Source organism: Elephas maximus, chromosome 13 (genome assembly GCF_024166365.1).
Source record: "Elephas maximus indicus isolate mEleMax1 chromosome 13, mEleMax1 primary haplotype, whole genome shotgun sequence".
In the NCBI taxonomy this organism is placed as follows: domain Eukaryota; kingdom Metazoa; phylum Chordata; class Mammalia; order Proboscidea; family Elephantidae; genus Elephas; species Elephas maximus.
The window spans coordinates 54303229-54326063 of NC_064831.1; the positions used below are offsets into that span (position 1 = coordinate 54303229).

At 41.0% G+C, this 22835-nt stretch overlaps 1 protein-coding gene across 3 annotated transcripts; it reads right to left on the reverse strand.

Moving 5' to 3' along the window:
• Window positions 1-323: 323 nt before the first annotated feature.
• On the reverse strand, window positions 324-22794 carry CIAO2A (cytosolic iron-sulfur assembly component 2A). Of its 3 annotated transcripts, XM_049906030.1 has the most exons (6): window positions 22435-22794; window positions 15853-16017; window positions 7381-7430; window positions 4961-5006; window positions 1951-2027; window positions 713-791 (listed from the first exon to the last, which is right to left on the reverse strand). In XM_049906030.1, exons 1-5 carry the CDS (start codon window positions 22556-22558, stop codon window positions 1987-1989), a joined length of 426 nt encoding a protein of 141 aa, XP_049761987.1. In that variant the 5' UTR covers window positions 22559-22794; the 3' UTR covers window positions 713-791; window positions 1951-1986. The 3 variants fall into 3 exon arrangements, with proteins under 3 accessions (XP_049761986.1, XP_049761987.1, XP_049761988.1); XM_049906029.1 differs by lacking the exon at window positions 1951-2027 and having other exon boundaries at window positions 324-791; window positions 22435-22793; XM_049906031.1 differs by lacking the exons at window positions 713-791; window positions 1951-2027; window positions 4961-5006 and adding an exon at window positions 5021-5154 and having other exon boundaries at window positions 22435-22793.
• Window positions 22795-22835: the final 41 nt, after the last annotated feature.

Here is a 22835-nt window from a genome sequence, read left to right on the forward strand (position 1 = left end):
CCCTAAAGCAAACTGAACAAACTACAAATAAAGAAGAAACCATAAATTTAGATTGGTTTAACCTAACGCTTCTTGAGGGAACTTCCTGATCTTCAAAACTGGATGTGCCATCTGACCTCTTCACATCTGTTCTCATATATAACCAGGTCCAGGACCACCCTTGGAGGAAGGGCAGGTCCTAGGCTTGACGATCTCTTAGAGGTTCTCAAATCTCTGATTCTACACAATCAGCAAAAATAAATCTCTGGAAACATCTTTAAGGAAATGACATTACATTTACACAAAAATCTATTACTGAATAAAAACATTCTAAAATGAATCACTACAAGAATCATCTCGGTTTATTCATATTTTACAGAATAATGATTTCAACTGAACACATCTGGGCACAGTAGACATTTGACATGAAAAGTAGTTGTATAGAACAAGCATCAGAAAAATAGTAACTCATCTTAAACATAATAACTAGAAAATATTTCTGTCTGATCACTTAAGTGTTACAAATCCTGAGAAGGTTATCCCTGAACAAACTAGGTACTATCTTACAATTAAATCTTGCTTGGAAATAATTCTTTAAAAAAAATCTTCTGAGGTACAAATCACCTACGTATTAAACATGAGTCTTTTACATTTTACAAAGAGTTTAAACAAATATATCAAATAATTACAGTTCAATGTCTCTTAAAACAGCTATTAATCAGGTTCAAGGACGCACTGTTCCACGATTTCCCGGAGGTTGGGGTTCTCCATTGCAGCTGCCACTCGCTCTTTATCGTTTATCTGCTTGTTTACTGCAAAACACATAGACAACAGTTAGCAGAACTGTGTCAACAGGAAAGGACAGATAGTATTTTTATTAGCTGGGTAAAATGTTTACCCTGCTATTTAACTCTTTGAGAACTTAAATGAAGCTATTGTTGGCTACTTACTCATAATGCCATTTCCAAGTACTAAAAGGCAAACTTAAGAGAGAGAGAAAAAAAAACCATAATCCTACCACACTGCCACGTCTATTTTAACTTCTTTCTGTTCAGTCTTTGTCCATATATTCTCGCATAGTTATATTCTGAGTAAATACAATTTTGAAAATTGCTCTATTTCCCCTTAAGTGCATTTTCAAAACTACAGGGTTATGTAACACAGCAAAAATTACAAGAGTTCTAAATTAATTATGAAGACTGTACAACAATCAGCACCTTTAAACACACAGCCTTCTTTTTGGAAAAATTCATGAAAGTGGGATTATTAGATCAAAAGTATGAGTATTTTTATGGTTTGATTCGTATCACTGAATTACTTCCCCAAATTATTTACCGATTTACATCATCAACAGCAATACACGAGTATTATCAGTTTTGCCACCAATACCTGGTATAATTATTAAACACACACACGGGAAAAGTGACCCCGTATTATTGTTGTAATTTGCTTTTCCTGCGTTATGAGTTGGAATCCACTCAAGAGCAAGGGGTTTTGGATTAAGAGATAGAACATTTTCCACGTTTATTTATTAGTTCTTCTTGTGTGAATTTTCTGTTCACGTCTCTTCCTCTTAATCTATTGGATTTTTTTTTTTTTTTAATTCAGTCTGCATGAAACTTCACATTATCTGCTGTCTATAATTTGCTAATTGCACTCTTGGATAGAAAAGTTGAAAAGAGAAACGTCTATATTCTTAACACTGACTTTTCTGGGATGTTGCTGAAATGTCTTATGAAGAAAACATATTACTCTATCTAGACAATTTCAATTTATTCAGTTTCTTCCTGCTACCACACAGGCTCCACAAGGACAAGGATACACTTCAAAGGCTGCACTGTACCTACACACAAGAGGCACTCAATAACTACTTACTAAATAAAAATTTTTTTAAAAATCATAAAACTTAATACTGTTCAAACACCTATGCTCGTCCAAAGACTTCACCAAAAGAGTAAAAAGATTACCTACAGATTGGGAAAAAGTTTTTAGCTCTGACACTTCCAATCAGCGTGTGATCTCTAAAATCACATGATACTGCAAAAACTCTACAACAAAAAGACAAATAATCCAATTAAAAAACCGGCAAAGGATATGAACAGGTACTTCGCTAAAGAAGACATTCAGGTAGCTAACAGACACCGGGGGAAATGCTCACGATCACTGGCCATTAGAGATGTGCAAATCAAAACTGCAATGAGATTCCATCTCACTCCAACAAGGCTGGCATTAATCCAAAAAACAAAATAAAAAATGTTGGAGAGGTTGTGGAGAGACTGGAACACTTATACACCGCTGGTGGGAATGTCAAATGGTACAATCGCTTTGGAAATCGATTTGGCACTTTCTTAAAAAACTAGAATTAGAACTACCATACAATCCAGCAATCCCACTCCTTGGAACATATCCTAGAGAATTAAGAGCCTTTACATGAACAGATATACAGCACTGTTTACAATAGCAAAAAGATGGAAGCAACCAAGGTGCCCATCAACGGATGAATGGATAAATAAATTATGGTATATTCACACAATGGAATACTACACATCGATAAAGAACAATGATGAATCCGTGAAACATTTCATAATATGGAGGAATCTGGAAGGCATTATGCTGAGTGAAATCAGTCAGTTGCAAAAGGACAAAAATTGTATATATAAAAAAAAGAAACCCAGTGCCCTTGAGTCGATTCTAAGACCACTATTATAAGAACTCGAGAAATAGTTTAAACAGAGAAGAAAATATTCTTTGATGGTTACAAGAGGGGGGAGGGAGGGAGGAAGGGAGATGGGTTTTCACTAATTGGATAAAAAAAAATTGGATAGTAGATAGGAATTATTTTGCATGAAGGGAAAGACAACACACAATACAGAAGAGGTCAGCACAACTGGACTAAACTAAAAGCAAAGAAGTTTCCTGAATAAACTGAACACTTCGAAGGCCAGCGTAAGCAGGGGCGGGGGTTTGGGGACCATGGTTTCAGGGGACATCTAGGTTAATTGGCATAATAAAATCTATTAAAAAACATCCTGCATCCCACTTTGGAGAGCGGCTTCTGGGGTAATAAATGCTAGCAAGTGGCCATCTAAGATGCATCAATTGGTCTCAACCCACCTGGTGCAAAAGAGAATGAAGAACACCAAAGACACAAGGTAATTATGAGCCCAAGAGACAGAAAGGATCACATAAACCAGAGACTACATCAGCCTGAGACCAGAAGAACTAGATGGTGTCCGGCTACAACGGATGACTGCCCTGACAGGGAACACAACAGAGAACCCCTGAGGAAACAGGAGGGCAGTGGGATGCAGACACCAAATTCTCGTAAACAGACCAGACTTAATGGTCTGAATGAGACTAGAAGGACCCTGGAGGTCATGGTCCCAAGACCTTCTGTTAGCCCAAGACAAGGAACCATTCCCAAAGCCAACTCTTCAGACAGGGATTGGACTGGACTATGGGATAGAAAATGATACTGGTGAAGAACGAGCTTCTTGGATCAGGTAGACACATGAGACTATGTGGGCAGCACCTGTCTGGAAGAGAGATGAGAGAGCAGAGGGAGTCAGAAGCTGGCCGAATGGACACAAAAAGAGAGAGTGGAGGGAGGTGGTGTGCTGTCTCATTACAGGGAGAGCAATTAGGCGGATATAGCAAGGTATATATAAGCTTTTGTATGAGAGACTGACTTGGTTTGTAAACTTTCACTTAAAGCACAATAAAAAATTTTAAAAAATATACTGTTATTCTCATCAGATTCTATAATTAAGAGGTGTTTCAAAAGAACAACTTGGGTGGATAAAAAAAAAAAAACATTGGCATTGAGTCGATTCTGTGTCATACCAACCCCATAGGGCAGAGTAGAATTGCCCCACACGGTTTCTAAGGAGCAGCTGGTGGACTCAAACTGCCAATCTTTTGATTAGCAGCTGAGCTCTCAACCACTGTGCCACCCATGCTCCAAGGTGGATTTAGGCATATCTAAACTCTTTTATTCTTTGAATTAAGAAGTACAAGTTGTCAGCTTACAGGGTTTGAATAAATGTAGCCCATGAGGATTAAATAATCCACGTTTGGAACTGTAAAAACAGATCACGGTTTTAAGAGTTTCCATGGCAATACCTTGATGGCTGCTCCTCTGAAAGCAGTGGGCTTCCCTCTGTACCTCTTCTGTGTCTGTTTCTGTGCATCTCTCCCTGTCCCTGGGGTGCCTTTCTGAGTTACTGTCTTACTCTCCGTATCTATCTTACTGCTGCTCTTATGCTCTGCCTATGTCTTTCTTCCCCTGCTCTGCTGTCGTTCTTCCAACTTCTCAATTACCTAGCGATGAAAGTGAGGCACAACATGCAATTTAAATGTATGTCTCATTATTTGCTCTTTATCATTTGCAGATAAATTTTTTTGTTTTTAAGGTAACCAGTAGGTCATGTACAATATTCTGTCTTTTGCTTTTCCCAGACCCTGCCTCTGCTATTTTTAAGTAGCTACTGGTTGATTCCTGTCTGTAGACCAGAGGTCTGCTATATAAAAAAAGTTCCCTACACTCATTTGATACATTAACCCAGAGAGAGAACACCTACCCAAGGTTCTCTAAAGCGTTATTGCTAGACCTTCTAAGACCCATCAAATTCACTGACTTTCAAGGACACACCTGTCTATCCTTCCACTAAAGATAAAGAATCAAGCCCTCTTTAGAGCTCAAGTCAAAGTCCCTAGAGCTAGATATTCTTTACAGATGTGCAACCACTGGCCTAAACCAGTCAACACCCACAGGGCCTGGCTCTATTTCACCCACAATCCCACTACGTAACCCTGGAAAAAAATTACTTCCTTGAAATGCCTGGGTTTCTCCGTCTGTGAAAGAAGTGCTAAGAACTCATTTTGCACTTTTTTGCAAATATCACTTGGCTGGCAGAAGGACCTCGTATCCAGCATAAAGTATTATCTGAAGTTGTTCTTTATTACGTCAGGATTCACTTACTGTCTTCTTCCGTTGAGTGGGTTCCTTCCGAAATGTAGATTTCCAACTGGAAAGAACATATATTGAAAGCAGACATTAAAGCATTTGAAGATGAAAGTGAGGTGAGATGCACAGTGGACTTAAGAGTCTAGGAACGTGAGCCCAAATCTGTCTCCGATATCCAAGACTTAGGGACGACGCTCTCATGTTCTTCTCTAAAACGAGGATGGAAATTAGCAAGATTTTTTATTTTGCTCATCTAGGGAAGGGTTGTGTGGGGCATTCCCACTAATTTTTTATATATACACACAAGTAAGGAGCCCCGGTAGCACAACAGTTAAGCACTATGCTGCTAACCGAGAGGCTGGTGGTTCAAACCCGCCTAGCAGCTCCACAGGAGAAAGACCTGGCAATCTGCTCCCATAAAGATTACAGCCAAGAAAACCCTATGGGGTCACTGTGAGTTGGAATCAACTCGGTGGCACCTAACAACAACAATGCACAAATACCATTTTATACAAACGAGATGTCATACCTGTTATTTTACTGGTGGATATATCGCTCCCCCAGGTTCTACCTCTTCCTTCCAAATCAGTATCTAACTTCCTCCTGCCCCACCCTCCAGGAAAGCCAAGTTACCAATCTAATGTAATTTCTTCTGTATTTTTCCCTATACTCATAATCTTACACAGATTATACATACATACGGGCAAACACGCATCTCATGTACACACAAATATCACACACGCATACATGTGTACATATCACACAGATATACATCTATACACAAATATCACACACATATACATGCGTACATACATATACATACAAATGGGCAAACACATTTCACGTACACACAAATATCACACATATACATGCCTACATACACATCGCACACATACATGCATACACGAATATCACACACATATTCATGCCTACATGCATATCACACACATATATGTGCATACACAAATATCACATACACATGCATACATACATATGACACACACACATACATCCGTACATACATATCACACTCATATAGGGTCGCTATGAGTCGGTCGACTCGACGGCACTGGGTTGGGTTTGGTTTATACATATCACATACACACCAAGGTTGGAGGTTTCTTTTCATTTTGCTTGTTTTACAAAAACGGGGTCACAATATATACAGTTTTCAGCGCCCTCCTTTTCTCACTCACTGTTATCTTCCTGAATTTATCCTCAAGTATCCTACTGGTTAAGCTATTCCTTCTGGTCTGCTGTACCTCTTCAAATTAGCTAACCGCCACAAACCAGAGCTTTTGGGACAAACACGTGAAATTATTGCTAATCCCTTGGCAGATAGGGCATGCTAATATATAAATGAGCCCCGGTGGAACAATGGTTAAGTGCTCAGCTGCTAACCAAAAGGTAGGCAGTTCAAACCCACCAGTCACTCTACAGGAGAAAGATGTGGCGGTCTGCTTCTGTAAAGATTACAGCCTTGGAAACCCCACAGGGCAATTCTACTCTCTGTCATATGGGGTCACTATGAGTCGGAATCGACTCATTGGCAACGGGTGGTGGTGGAGTGATGATGACATGTCTACTCTCCAGAAAACACTGGACCATATGAACTAGTTCTTATTTACTGCTGAGATAAATGCTTCCCATGAGTGAAAATAATCAGCCTATTAGAGAGTGAAAAGACCTTAGAGACCATCTAGTTCACTCTTTCTTTAAAAGACACAGCTCATAGACATTCCCTTAGTGGCATAACGCTAACCCATTCTAGAAATGATCATCAATGGCTGTTAAAAGTCTAAAACGACAAGCTGAAAGGGAACTTTATAACAGATGGATAGATCAGGCTGACAACACCTGAGCCCACTGATCAATTTTAACATCACAAAAAGACAATCAGCTATTCCGTCTCCTAATGTGAGACAACAGGAAGCACACAATACCACCTATGAAATGAGCTTGCTAAGAAAAAAGTAAAACAAAAAAAATACTATGAATCTGATCAAGTATCTGGATCTAACTAGGATTTATAGGAAATACAAGAGGCAAAAGAATGTGTACAATGACATGGGGACAAAAATCAACAGAATCCGGGCTGTAGGAAATGGTTGAATTCCAGGCTTTGGGTACTACAAACAACCCACTTTGTTCAGGTAATAATTGCAAGAAGAAAAAAAGAGAGAGATTAGTTGTTGACTAGGGCTTGGTATTAGGGGAGGGGGAAGAGGGGAAGAACAGGAAGTTGCCGCTAATGGGCACAAGGTCTCTTTCGGGGTGATGAAAATGTTCCAAAATTAATAGTGGTGACAGTTGTACAACTGTGAATACAATGAAAACGACTGAATTGTACAGTTTAAATGAGTGGAGTATGTGGTATGTGAATTATATCTCAATGAAACTATTATTAAAAACAACAAAAAGTCAATCTTCCTTACCTTATGTTTAAATGGTAAACATCGCTGAAGTTTTACTCTTAAGCACAGCCCTGTAGAGCGGAAAACAAAAAAAAGTTCCAGTTATTTCTTTTGGTTGGTTTTTGAAAGAGCATACAGCAGCGTCTAGGTGCCTCCATACAATTCAGGGGCTGAAAACAGCTCTGGCTCACTCCGGTGGTATAAATGACTGTTCTGTCTCTCACCATCGTGCATGGAGAGTCAGGATACCCCCTGTAGACTTAAAGGATAGCTCCTGGGCTGCTGGCACTGCTAGTGACGCCAAAGGAACAACAACAACAAAAAACCCACCCCTTCGAGTCAATTCTGACTTATAGCAACCCTGTAGAACAGAGTGGAACTGCCCCATATTGTTTCCAAGGCTGTAAATCTTTACGTAAGCAGACTGCCATATCTTCCTCACACGGAGCGGCAGGTGGGTTCAAGCCACCAACCTTTCGATTAGCAGTCAAGTGCTTTAATTACTGCACCACCGGGGCTCCCTCCAAAAGGAGAGACAAGAATTAACATCTATTGAGGGTCTCCTCTGAGTCCTGCACCATGCTAGCCACTTAGTCTTACTTATTCCTTATGATCCTCCAGTGAGAGCGGTATTACCAGCCCCATTTTACAAATTATGAGACCGAGGTCACAAAGTAACTTGCCCAAGGACAACGATATAATAAAGTGGCAGACCTGCAGCTGAAACCCAAGACCACTGAAAAACGCAGGCCCTTTATACTACATCAATCTGTCTCCAAGCACAGGTCAGTTCATTCTCCAGACTTTACTGAAATGTTCACAACAGGCCAGGCCACGCAAGATGTAAAACTAAGTAAGAGCCACTTAAAAAGGGCCATAAGAAACCTCTCAATTTTGGAATCCTCTATGTCTGCAAGATACAAATAGAACTCCTTCCCTAAAACAAGCACCTCTGAAGTTCAGTTTATCACCCCACTGCTAAATTCAATACTTTTTCCAGTTGAGACTTGAAGGAGAAATCAAAACTGGGCTTGATCTTAGTGGCAATGTTCCACTTCTCCCCCACCTCAAAATAAGGAATGAATTTATAACTAAATCCATACTTCTAGACAGAAGATAAATCAAACTGCTCTTATTATGAAAAGAGTGTTTCAGTAATGAGCTTTGAAGAAGCAGAGTCAGAATGCTTTTACTCAGAGAAGTTTATTTTCTCTCCCCCAAAAAACATAAGGGCTTGTTATCCTATCGAGAACATTTTCTTAGTATTTTGGTTTGATCAAAAATAAACAATAATAATAAAAACCCAAACTGTCCCAACTCTGTAAAATATAATTGCTAGACTACCTGTCTTTTTGGGAGGTATGAAATTAATTTGCTTTTGGTCTTCTTCACACCTTTAGGTTATCTAACAGAATCATTTGAAAAGCCCTAGAATAGGAAAAAGAATTAGGCGAGACTGGAGCAAGACTGGGCCTAGCTCAGAGTATGGAGCATAGCAGTTTCATAACAAATATTAAAAATTAGTGGACTCTAAAAAGACTCAATCATTTCCTTAAGGGGGTCTCATTTTAGAGGATCTGCTTTAAAGCACATCTGGGGGAGTTCTCCTCCCCCACCTCCATGCTATCTCCTTAATTTGTTATTTGTGTACCATCTGAGCATCCATATGGTTAAAATCACTGTTGGCAGATGCTTCACCCACCAAGTAAATAACAGCTGCTTCATAATTCACAAAGCACTCTCCTGAGCACCATTATCCTCAAGGGAGCCAGTATTAACTGAGAGAGATGCCTGACATTCAAAATTGGCTTTTCTGCATACTAGCTGTGTGATCCTGGGCAAGTTACTTAACCTCTCTGCATTTCAGCTTTCTTATCCGCAAAACAGGTAAATAAATTGCTATGTAATGTGCTTAGAACAGTGCCTGGCACATAGTAAGTGCCCAATATTCTGGAAACCCTGGTGGCATAGTGGTTAAGTGCTATGGCTGCCAACCAAAGGGTCAGCAATTCGAATCCGCCAGGTGCTCCTTGGAAACCCTATGGGGCAGTTCTACTCTGTCCTATAGGGTCACTATGAGTCAGAATCGACTCGACGGCACTGGGTTTGGTTTTTGGTATTACTATTTTATCACTTTGATTTTACAGCCAAGAAGCCAAGATTCGCTCAACAACACACAGCCAACAAGCAGCAAAGCTGGGAACTGAACCTAGACCTTCTGACTCCAAATGCTATGCCCTCCCCATTGTACCACAGCTGCCTTCAGCCATTCATCTCTGGGCTAACCCAACACAAATGCGTATCAACTGGCTTCCCTGCCTTACTCACCTGTCCCCTTTGAGTCTTCCTTGTCTTTGGAATTCCTCACAGAGTAACTCAGTAGGTGACAACCTAAGCAACCAAGGTAAGTTCCTCAAGCACCTTTCCCTGCTAGAACTACCTGCTTATCAGAAATGCCCTCAGCACATCAGCCAAAAAGAGGGTTTCACTGAATTTCCCAATCGCATACCCTGAATACATTTACTGCGGTACACAACTGTATCACTCTTTAAAAGCCAAAGGTCTTAACTGAAACCTATAACAGGCCAGAAAAAACAACAAAACTTTGCTCAAGAAGTGCACATATCTGAAATATAAACCATACCCTAATCTTACCACCCTTACATAACAATTATTTTCATTTCATATTCTCTGTGCATTTTTGTCCACATAAACACAGCTTTTTTGATAACTGTAATCAGAATGCAAATTCAGTTTAACGTTCAAGTTCTTTCAAACATTTCCCACAGAGATACTTTGATTCTTTGGTTCTATTTATTATTTTCAACAGCAACATGAAATTCCATCATATTGGCTCCATTTCCCTATTCATGGATATGATAGTTTTGTCCAGGTTTCATTATTATAAATTTACTACAAAAGTTTGTACATGCTACTGTTTTTCTCCTATGAAATGATTTCCTTAATTCCTGGGTCAAAGACTATAAACTTTTCAATGATTCTTTGCACATACTGCTAAAGTATTTTCCAAAAGGATTTGCCAATATGTACTAAGAGGCTTAAAAACATTTACACCACCTGATCCAATAATTCTACTGACAGGAAATTCATCGTGAGGATAACTAGAGATGTATAAAAAGTTTAATGTATAAAGTTGTCCGTTGCAATATTACGTACAACTACGAAAGTCTAAAGAGTTAAAAAGAATTATGATATATTTATATGGAGCCCTGGTGGTGTACTGGTTAAGAGCTTGTCTTCTAACCAAAAGGCTGGCAGTTCAAATCCACCAGCTGCTCCTTGGAAACCGTAGGGACAGTTCTACTCCATCCTATAGAGTCGCTATGAGTCAGGAATGACTCAATGGCAACAGATTTGGTATACGATTAGTATGTAACCTATATGACTATGTAATTAAAGGATAATATTTAATGAGAAATAAAAACCATTCTTCATATATTTCATTCATTCTAGTAATTAATCCTTACAACAGAAATCACAGCAATAGTGGGAACAATAGTAAAACACTGACCTGAGCTGTAGCAGATGCATAGACCACTCAACTATTTCACATGCCTGAGAACTGGCCCTTAAAATAACTCTAATTTAGACCGCTAGTTTGGGGACAATTTCTGTTTCACACTTTTTTTTGGTGGGGGGGGCGCAATTTCAGACTTAGAGAAAAGTTGCCGGTAAAAAAAAAAATTCCCAAAGATTCTTCAAAGGTTAACATTTTATTACATTTGCTTTATTTGTCTTTCTCTATATACAGTCATTTCTTTTTTCTGAACCATTTAAGAGTTTACCCCTAAATACTTCAGTGTACTCCTAAAACCAAAAAATTCTCTTACATAACCACAGTATTAACAAAATCAAAAAAATTAATATCAATAATACTACTACATCTTCCAATAATGTCTTTTTAGAGCAAAAGAAAATCCAAGATCATATGCTACATTTAGTGGTCATCTTTCTTTGTTGTTTGTTATCCAGTTGATTCCAACGCATAATGGCCATACAGGACAGAGCAGAACTGCCCCATAGGGTTTCCTAGGCTGTAATCTTTACAGGAGCAGATTGCCAGGTCTTTTCTCCCACAAAGCCCATGGTTCAAACCACTGATCTTTCGATTAGCTGCCGAGCGCTTAACCATTGTGCCACCAGGGCCTTGTCAATGTTTTTTTAGTCTCCTTTAATCTGGAAAAGTTTCTGAATCTTTCTTACTATGTCATACCACTAATATTTTTACGAGTAGAGACCAGTGGTTTTCTTGACTATCCTCCAACTTGGGTTTACCTGATACTGCCTCATAATTAGGTTCAGATTATACGTTTTTTATCAGAATGCCAAGAAGTGATGCTGAGTTCTTCTGAAGGCATCACATCAGAATGTAGAATGTTGTCAATTCACCTCATTGGTGGCACTTGTTAACTCTGATCATTCAGTTACGGTGGTGTCTGGCAGGTTTCTCCACTTTAAAGTTACTATTTTACCCTTAGGAGTCAGTAAGTATCTCGTGGTGAGAAACTCTGAGGCTATGTAAATACTGTCACTGCACCTCCACCCACTGTGACGGGCTGCCAAATGGTGCTTTTCCAATTCCATCATTCCTTCTGCATTTATTAGCTGGACTTCAGCTAAGAGAGCTTTCCAACAGCATTTATCTATTCATTTATATTAACGTGGGCTCAGGGACTCTCTATTCAGTAACTGTGACTTTTGATACCTCCCCATCATTCTTTGGCCACTTACTATTTGCACAAGATGTTCCAGAATCATTGATATTTTATAAAACAATAAAATACATACGTATGCATACACCCACACATATGTATCATAAATACACATATAACCACCACATACATGTCTATTTCTGTTCCTATCCTACGTCTTCTTCTATGTCTAGATGTCTACATATATTAACCCCATGAGTTCACACTGGTATCTTCACTTCCAATCCAGCACCACTGGGTTCATTTGATCCTCCCCTTTTCCATATTTGTAACTCCATTCTCTAACAGGAGAAACCTGGCTCCCACCAATTGTAATATATTTATTTATTTGCTCAATCCTAGAATGTACAGAAAGTAGTTTGGGATTGCTGACCTCTGTGAAATAGAAACCGATTAATTATAGTTCCGTATTTGCTTAGAGGTTTTGTTTTTTGTCTTTAGCCTGAGGGAACCTCTGTGAAAAAGAAACCTATTAATTATAGTTCAATATTTGCTTAGAGGTTTTGTTTTGTTTTTTGTCTTTAGCCTGAGAAAAAATAATTGAAACACACATTTTAACATACTAGGAAGCACCTAAAATCTTCACTCTCTAGGGCCCTTATGTCAAACATTTACATTAATGATTCCCAAATGCCAATCTTGGCGCTGGTACAGGACTGGTCATTCATAAAAATCAACTGGGGAGTTTTGTTTGTTTTTGTTTTTAATACAGAATCCTAGGTCTGAGACTTCTTCCATACCTTATGGGATAACTAGTACTGGACATGCCCACTGACCATAAACAACCATAAACCAGACAAAATATATGAAGCAACTGTTTTCAGACATTGGACCCAGGGCAACACAGGGCATGATCCCTAGGAAAGAAAAACACGCAAAGCAAGCCCCATGATCTCCTTGGCTTCATGCCTGTGGTGCCTTCTGGACTGCAGCACAGGATGGGAGAGCCCAAGCTGTCTTGCAGAACTGAGGAGGCAGAGCTCAGAGTTACAGGCTGCTGAAGTGGCTAAAATTTTTCTCTGTACAACTCCCAAAGACGAGAGAGTTGTACAGAGAAAAGGCCCCAGGAATCCGCATAGGCATCTTTGCTAAATACTGAACTGCACATGTACAGGGTGAGACTGTGAGGCCCGACCAGAGAACAATTATTCATTCAGGAGCTACGTGCTCAGTGGCTCTTCTGGAGGTCACACAGTACTGGCAAAGAAGATTGTGATGAGCTAGAATGTAAGAGAGATCTCATCACACACCCCAGGCATTCAAATGAGATCCCTGAAGGCCACACTTGAGGTACAGGTCTCTTATCCCTAAAATAAAGGCTGCAGTAGACTCCCTTCAAGATGATCTGCCAATAAATTCATTGCCTAAACAAAACTCAACATTACTTAAAGGGAGACAACACAATCTAGACCATAAGCAGTATAGCATCCATAATATCCAAAACACAAAAAGTTATCACTGATGTGAAGCAGCAGAAAAATGTCACCCATATCCAGGGTAGAAATCAGTCAACAGAAATAAACCCTGAGGTGACAGAGGTTAGAATTAGCAGACAAGGACTTTATATCAGCTTTAATAAATATGTTTAAAGACTTAAAGGCTCCCCCACCAAAACCATAAACAACCATAAACCAGACAAGATATATGAAGCAACTGTTTTCAGACACTGGACCCAAGGCAACACAGGGCTTGATCCCTCCGAGAAGGAAAACACGCAAAGCAAGCCCCATGATCTCCTTGGCTTCATGCCTGTGGTACCTTCCGGACTGCAGCACAGGATGGGGGAGCCCACTGCCATAGAGTCAATTCTGACTCATAGCAGCCCTGCAGGACAGAGGGGAACTGCCCCATAGCGTTTCCAAGGCTATAATCTTTACAGAACCAGACCGCCACATCTTTCTCCTGAGGTGTGGCTGGTGGGTTCAAACCACTTACCTTTCAGTTAGCAGCCAAGTGCTTAACCACTGCACCACCAGGGCTCCTTAAAGGCTGTCCAGCTCTACTGAATTAGGTCTTGTGAAAGGCTCCAGGAATCTGTATTAAAAAGGTCCCCAGGTGATGGCAACATGGAACCAGATTTGGAAACTACTGATACCCATTAGGAACCAATGTTGCCACTTGGTAGCACCTCTGATGGGGCCATACATAAACAAAGAGTGGGTAGAAACTAAAGAGAGCGTACAGCTCTATAAACCAAACACACACACACAGAGCCTGACAACTTTCCCGTTCCCACGAGGCTCTGCAGAACTACTTGTACTTTGTTTCTGTGACATTCCCTTATCTTTCCAATATAACCCCTTTCTACATTTTTCCTTTTTCAATCCTTTTTTAAATTTATTTTTCAAAAGGTAATATATTCCCATGATTCAAAAATTTTTAAATACAAATGTGTATTTTTGCCTTTTTTTACACAGATGGTAGCAATACTATACTTGCTTTTACCACTTAACAGTATGTCATAGAGATCTTTCTATATCAACACATGGAAAGTTTTTTCATTCTTTCTCATAGCAGCATACGATTCCATTGTTTATGTTAAAAAAAAAAATCATTGCTGTTGAGTCAATTCTGACTCATAGCGACCCTACAGGCAGAGTAGAACTGCCCATAGGGTTTCCAAGGCTGTAAATCTTTATAGAAGCAGACTGCCACATCTTTCTCCCACAGAGTGGCTGGCAGGTTCAAACAACCAACCTTTTAGTTAGCGGACAAGCGCTTATCCATTGTGCCACCAGGGCTCCCTATTGTTTATATACACCATCATTTATTTAATCAGTCCCCTTCTGATGGACATCTCGTTTGAAATAAACTCCCTTTTCACTATATATAATAAAGTACATGTTCAAAGATACCTATTGTCTATCTTACTGCTAACTACTCCAAAACACTAGAAATGTATTCCCTCGAGTAGCAAACTGCCTCACAAGTGCCCTCCCACTTGGGCTTTTGTCCACACTACATAGAAGCCAACACAGTAGCTTAAAACAGAAGGTGGTGAAGGCAACAGTCCTAGTCTGACAGTGCCCTCTCCAGCCTCCACAACTGAAGAGAGAGGCCGACTCCATCGTCTGTGGGAATGTGCACATCAAACAAGGATCATGGTATATCAAAAGGAGAAATAGGTTTGGGGTCAAGGTCTTGGGTTTGAGCCCCAGCTCCACCATTTCCTGGCTAGACGATCCTGAGCAAGTCACTTAAACTGCCTCAGGTTCCTCATCTTAAGATGAAGATAATATTTTAACTCCCTCGCAGGCTAACTGTGAGGATTACAGAAGATGAACGTATGCAAACCATAAAGTGTGACACATGGTATAAACTCTTATTTTGTGTCAGTATTAGCAAAAATAATTTAGAATTAAGCCATCTATACACCTGGAGACCACCTTTCATCCAAACCACAGACAGGCCTATAAAATAAACAATGATACCCGAGAGGAATGTGCTCCTTAGGACAATCAATTATACGAGATCAAAAGGACAACATCTGCCCAAAAGCAAAGATGAGAAGGTAGGAAGGGGTAGAAAATCAGGATGAAAGGAAATGGGAACCTAGGACAGAAATGGGGAGAATGCTGACATACTACTGCAGGGGATGAAAACAAGGTTACAGAACACTTTATGTACAAACTATCGCATGGGAAAATAATTTGCTCTGTAAACTCTGACCTAATGCACAATCAAAAAAAAAAAAAGATTTAACCATAAAAAATTATATATATATACATATAAAATAAAAAATATATGTACATAATCTCACCAATAAGAGTTGCTAAGGAGCAATGAGGTACTGTTGGCGTGAACCTGATAATAACCAGATAGTCGTCTTCATTTATCTCCTGAACCTCCACACAACTTTCCGTTACCACCTCCAGTTCTTCTAAAGTATTGGGCTTCTCTGGGTCTCGGATATTTCGAATCAAATCTAAAAAAGCATCAAAGACAGTGTTACATTAAAAAAAAGTATATTCCAAATAAGCTTGATTTTGCCAATCCTAATCCAAACACTGACTTCTTTTTGTTTAAGCAAAAAGTACAACAGTGCCCCAAGTTTCCAACAGAAATCTGCACTACTAATTTCCTTTGGAGGAAACTGTTTTCTCGGGTTATTATTAGACCACATTCAGTTTCTTGGATCCAACACTTTAGGAGTGTCCCATTTCCAGTCTGGATATATGAAGGCTCAACAAGGTAGTGGGGGTAGGTATTGTGCCAATTTCAGGTGGGCATGCTCACCTCATTCAAATGCAAAGGGAAAGGTAGGGAGCAGCCACTGATAAGAGAAGATTCTAAACTCACTTACTGAATATTTAAATATTTACTGAAATGTTATTATGCAGACAATTCTGCTAGGCACTACTGTGGCGGAGAAATTAAGGTTTAGGGAAACTCGGTGTAGCACAATGGTTAGAGGATGTACTCTGAAGACCGACAGACGGATATTCAGATTCGGCCACTTACTGGCTTTATGACCATGGACAAGTTAGTTCATCTCTCTAAACCTCAGTTTCCTCATTTATAAAATAAAGACAAAAATTTACGTCAAAGTTGTAAATATTAAACAATACATTTAAAGTGTACAGAGCCACACACTTGAAAATATTATCAATTACTATTAAATAGTTAAAAATCAAGATAGAATACGATAAGAATGAAAAAAGTGTCAAAGAAGCTCAAGAGGATGAGTTAACTTTAGCTTAGAAGAATGTGGTATCAAGCCGTATGGAAGTGAAATCTGAATTAAGCCTTCAAAAATGGGTAACACTTCAATGTCTGGTATTTAAGGTGAAGAAAAGTAAAGAACAAATAGTCTGCCTGGAAGCCAGCACAAGTGAAGGGGAGTAGTAGGATACACGGTTTGGGCCAGACCACCAAGAGTCTTTTACAACAGGCTACAGGCAACGCCAGGCTGTCATGAAGTTGTGAGCAAGGGAGTGCTATGAACAGCACTGTGCTGTGACATGGACAGCACCCGATTGGCTGGTAACTCATCCACCAATGCAGACTCTGAACTAAAGAGAAAAGCCAGGAATACCAGCTGAAAAAACAAACCAAAAAACACACTGCTCTCGAGTCGATTCCTACTCATAGCGACCCTATAGGACAGAGTAGAACTGCCCCACAGAGTTTCCAAGGAGCACCTGGTGGATTCAAACTGCCGACCTTTTGGTTAGCAGCCATAGCACTTAACCACTACGCCACTAGGCTTTCCACCAGCTGAAAAGATGGGCCTAAAATAAACACAAGACAATTGTAATAAAGAGGAGGGAACAGATAAAGAAGTAATTTCAAAGGCAGAATCAACTAAATTTGGTAACTATTTGGGTGCAGAAGACAAGGAAAGAAAAAAAATGGCTCAGATTTCAAGTCTAAGTGTCTCGGAGAACGGTGCTAGAATAAAGAGAAATAGAGAACCCAGGAAAAAATTCATGTGGGGGCTGGAGTAAATGAGTTCAATTCCATACATAATGATTTTCAGGTACTTAAGGGGCAATCTGGAGCACTTGGAAACCCTGGTGGCGTACTGCTTAAGTGATACGGCTGCTAACCAAAGGGTCAGCAGTTCGAATCCACCAGGCACTCCTTGGAAACTCTATGGGGCAGCTCTACTCTGTCCTATAGAAGGGTCGCTATGAGTCGGAATCGACGGCACTGGGTTTGGTTTTTTTTTTTGTCTGGAGCACTGGTGGCACAGCAGTTAAGACCTCAGTTGCTTACCAAAAGGTCAGCAGTTCGAATCCACCCAGCGCTCCTTGGAAACCCTACGGGGCAGTTCTACTCTGTCATATAGGGTCGCTATGAGTCGGAATCAACTCAATGGCAATGGGCTTAGTTTTGGAAGGGGCAACCTGGTGGAACCTTCCAGACACTGAACTGTGGCACAGGATTTAACAGAGCACCAAGGCTACAGTAGCTGTCAAACCCATGAGATTCACAAAGGAGAGAGAACAGTAGTTTTTCAACCTAAACTGAACGTTGGAGTCACCAGGAATGCTTTAAAAAAAAATACTGACATCTAGCAAAACCAAACACCTCGCAGGAATGGTTTACTGGGTTTGAAGGCTTAGGACCATAGTCTTGTGGAACAACTCAGTCAACCGGCATAACAGTTCATAAAGATAATGTTCTACATCCCAGTTTGCTGAGTAGTGTCTGGGGTCTTAAAAGCTTGTGAGCGGCCATCTAAGATACAACTACCAGTCTCTACTCATCTGGAACAAAAGAGAATGAAAGAAACCAAAGACTCAAAGAAGAAACTAGTCCACAGAACTAACCGCTGACATGAACCATGGCCCCATCTAGCCTGAAACCAGAAGAACTAGATGGTGCCTGGCTACCACTACCAACTGTTCTGACCAGGGATACAACAGAAGGCCCTGAATAGAAAGGGAGAAAAACACTGTACAAAACTCAAATTCCTAAAAAAAGGCCTGACTTACTAGACCAACAGAGACTACAGCGACCTCTGAGACTATCATCCTAAGATATCCTTTGAACTTGGAACTTCTGCAGGTTACCCTTTAGCCAAATAATAAATTGGCTTATTAAATAAACAATATATCACCTGTGAGTACTGTGCTCCCTTAAATAATCAACTATATGAGGCCAAATGGTCAAAATTTACCCTAAAACAAAGATGAGAAGCTAAGGAGGAGCAGGAAAGCTAGATTAATGCAAAAAGAATAAACTGAATGGAAATAATGAGAATGTTGACACACTGAAAAACGTGGCCAATGTCACTGAACAATCTGCATAAAAACTGTTAAACGGGAACCTAATTTGCCGTGTAAACTTTCACCTAAAACACAGTTTGTTTTTTTTTAAATATTGGTATCTGGGTCCCAGCTGCAGAGATTCTGATGTAATTGGTTTGGCGCGTGGCCTCGCATTTAGAGTTTTAAAATCCGCAGGTTATTTCAAGTGCAGGACAGGGTAAGAACCACTGGTGTAAAGGGAAAGAAACCCAAAGATAAAGCAGTGGGAAATACCTAATTTATGGATGAGTGAAGAAAGAAAAGCAAGAAGTAGAGAAGGGATGAGGGCTAGTTAACAATATTAAATGTTAGAAAAATTCAGGCTGGCAAGAGCTAGAACAGGTCTTTGATTTGTAGCCTGTAAGAAAGCAGTTTCAGTAAAGAGGTGAAGGCGGAAGCCAGTTTGCAAGACTGGAAGCAAGATGGAACTAAAAATGCAGTCCTAGGGCCTTGGCAGGGAAGGGCAGAGAAAGGACAGTAGCTTTAAGAGGAAGCCAGAACAATGACAAAGATAAGGAAACTTGAGTATGTTTTATAGCCTAAGGGGAAGGATCAAATTGAGGAAGAAAACAAAAAAAAAAGGAACCCACTGGATTTCAACTCGTAGGACCCTGTAGCACACAGTATAACCCCGCAGGGTTTCCAGGGAGTGGCTGGTAGAGCCGAACCCTGACCTTTTGGTTAGCAGCCAAGCTCTTAACCAGTGTGCCACCAGGGTTCCAAACAGAGAAAGAGGGACTGAAAATGTAATTGAGGGGCAGTGGGAAGGAAGGTAATAAATACACAGAAGAGAACAGAATCAAGAAAATGGGAAACTGGGTTGACCTGGGAGGGGACAAGATTTCCTTCTTACTCTAAGTTGGAGAAAAAGATGAAGAGAAGGAAAATGATACAGAGAAATACTGAGGCAGAAAAGTACAGAAGCAGAGGAAGTTCATATAGGATGGGCTTGATGTTCTCAAGCCTGAGGTTTTGTTCTATTATTTATAGCACCCCTCTGATCAGAAATCCGGCTGCGAAAAACAAGTCAATTAAACTGTACCTTCTAACAGCTATCTCCTAAGCTTTTCACTTGCTCATAAGTGAGAATTCGAAAATGTAGGCAGGGAAAAGGATAAAGCTCTTTCTCAAGGCTGTGACATCACCGGGCTCTGGAAAACAGTTTTTGAAAAGAACCTTTCTGCCCCTCATCCTATGCCTTCCATATAAGCTCATCTACACAAGCTGTATTATATTCTGCATATGCTACTCAACCCTGAAATTAAATCTCACCCCTTATTAAACTTCTCTAGTTCGCTAATGATTTGAGAAATTTGGATTTATTTCTTTAGAAAGAAATCAATGTTGCTCTCCTCACATTACTCCCCTGACAAAAATTCTTCTACGGCTCTGCATTGATATACAATCTTTGTATTTAAAACCCTCCAATATCCAATTCCAGCCTACTCTATGAAACAACCTTCTACCATGCTTCCTCCTTTAATCACAAACTTACCTTGTAGCTCCAACTACCTGCCATTCTTTAAACATGTTACTTTCCTGTCTCCATTCTTCTGCTCTAGTTTCCTCGACCTGATCCTCTACAGATCCAAACCAACCCAAAACCAAACCCATTGCCATTGATTCCTATAGGACAGAGTAGAACTGCCCCATTAAGTTTCCAAAGCTGTAACCTTTATGGAAGCAGACTGCCACGTCTTTCTCTCACAGAACGGCTGGTGGGTTCGAATGCCCTGTCAGCAGCCAAGCTGCTTAACCATTGTGCCACCGGGTCTCCTTTCTATACATCCCAGGCCCTACTTACTCTTCAAGACTCGACTCAAGTGACTCTGCTCCTTAAAGCTTTTCCAGATCTCCCCTCCCTCATCAGAAATTAGTGTCTCTCTTTCCTCAGAATTTCTGTTAACTCTTATTGAGGCCCATAGCCTTCTACTACATACTATAGATATTTTTACATGTATAGGTTTCCCTCAGTGTAGTAAGCTGGTGTGCAAATCATCTCTTCCAAAGTTGCATCCCAATGCCCTTAGATCTGTGGTCAACAGAGGTGTGGCAGGACAGGAATGTGCCCAAGTACTTCACAGACCTCATTCCACTCATAATTATCTGGCTCAGTTTGCTTAGGAGCTCTGGTGGCGCAGTAGTTAAGAGGTCAGGCTGCTAACCAAAAGGTTGGCAGTTCGAATCTACCAAGCTGCTCCTTGGAAACCCTATGGGGCGGTTCTACTCTGTCCTATAGGATTGCTATGAATCAGAATCAACTCGCCGGCAATGGGTTTGGTTTGGTAAGGTTGCTTAGGGAGTCCCTGGGTGGCATAAACGGTTAAGCACTGGTCATCAGTTAAAACCCACCCACAGGTTCCTTGGAATAAAGCCCTGGAGATCTGCTTCCGAAGGGTCATAGCCTTAACCCTCTGGATCATAGTTCTACTTGCAACATATGGTCACAGCCTTGAAAACCCTACGGAGCTCAGTTCTACTCTGCAATACTTGATGTTGCAATGAGTTAGAATCCACTGGACAGTAACTGGTTTGGTTTGGGTTTGATTAAGTAAGACCTGCCTCGAACTAATTAGCTCCAAAAGCTTTCCCCATCCCCAACTTTCTTCTGTAATGCTTACCTGAATTATATTTGTATTCTCATGGTTAGATCTTGCACCTGCGGGCAGCAGGAATCTCGGAACATTAGATCCAATCTTTTTAGTTTTCAAAAACAACACCACATAATTCCAAAAAAGGAGAGTCATGAGGCAACTGAGAAGTGATAGAAAGTGCACTAAGTTTGGGATCAGAAAACATGGGCTTTAGGTTTGGGCTCTGATCCTTACCCTCTGTGTGACCTCTAAACCACCACTGCCGTCGAGTTGATTCCGATTCTGTGTGACCTCTACCTAGGTGTTTAAGCATTTTATGCCTTAGTTCCCTCATCTGTACAATGAAGATGGCCTCAAGTGTTAAATTAAGAAAAGGTTTAAAACATACGTTAAAAAAATACAGATATATACACACACACATACAGTACTCCAGGTTTCAGGGCTGTATTAAAGAAACTGTAAGCGTGAGGCCCAGATATGAGAAACTATCTCGTCCTCTTCTCTCGGTGACCTCTGCCTACTGACTTCGCCACAAGAGTGGCTGTGACCTTGGGCCAGTCGCCAAATCTGGCGTGACCCACCACTGCCCTCCGCGTGGGGGTAGGAGTGCGTGTCCAGGGACTCGGGATAAGCAAGATGGCTCAAGGAGTGCACTGGGGCAGCTGGGCGTAGCTTTGCTTCCTAACCACGCACCCTAGATTCCTGCTCTGCCCAGAAGTCTTGGGATGGCCACGAGGGCTTGGGGCGGACAAGGCCAATGAAGCGTTTAAGACCTCTAGGCTCGGCTTGTCTCACGTTTAGAAAAAGCCCAGGACTCCCACATCCTCGCGTGACTTAGGACCCCAGAAAAAAACTTCCCACTCTCCCGACGAAACCCGGGAAAAACCCGGGTCTCCACTCCAAGCCCTCAAGGCGAGGCCCTCATCTGTCCCACTCCGCCCAACTCCCGCCTTCACGTATAAAGCCAAACGCACCCCTGGGTAAATTAATTACCATAAACCTCTAGCGCTTTCTCTTCCATGATCTGGGACTGCCGTGCAGCTCCCCGCTCAGAGAGACCCGAGAGCCACAGGACTCTGCTCAGCGTCCAGGAGAGCAGCCCGGACAACCGCTCCATCCTCACGCTCCGCCATCCCTGGCGACCGTCCCACCCGAGCCACCGTCTTTCAGCAGCCGGTCTCCGAACTTAAAACTTTCTGATCTTCAAACGGGCCAAGAAAAGCCTAAAGGGTCCAGGGAACAGATAATAGGCAGGACCGGACGGAGTAGCGCGGAAGACCTAAGGAAGGGCGCCGCAAGCACTGCAAGCCCCAGCATGCCTTGCTCAGTTTCCGCGGAACAACAAAAAAAAAAAACTCGTCACCCGTGAGGCGCATTGCCTGCTGGGACGTATC

What these genes read in the sequence shown, in the direction of transcription:
- CIAO2A (XM_049906029.1), bottom strand. Translation starts at nt 22,558, where the DNA reads ATGGAGCGGTTGTCCGGGCTGCTCTCCTGGACGCTGAGCAGAGTCCTG. An exon ending in GAAAGCGCTAGAGGTTTATG is followed by an intron (nt 16,018 to 22,434) that starts GTAATTAATTTA and finishes ATGCTTTTTTAG; the next exon opens with ATTTGATTCGAAATATCCGA. An exon ending in GTTTACCATTTAAACATAAG is followed by an intron (nt 5,007 to 7,380) that starts GTAAGGAAGATT and finishes TGTTCTTTCCAG; the next exon opens with TTGGAAATCTACATTTCGGA.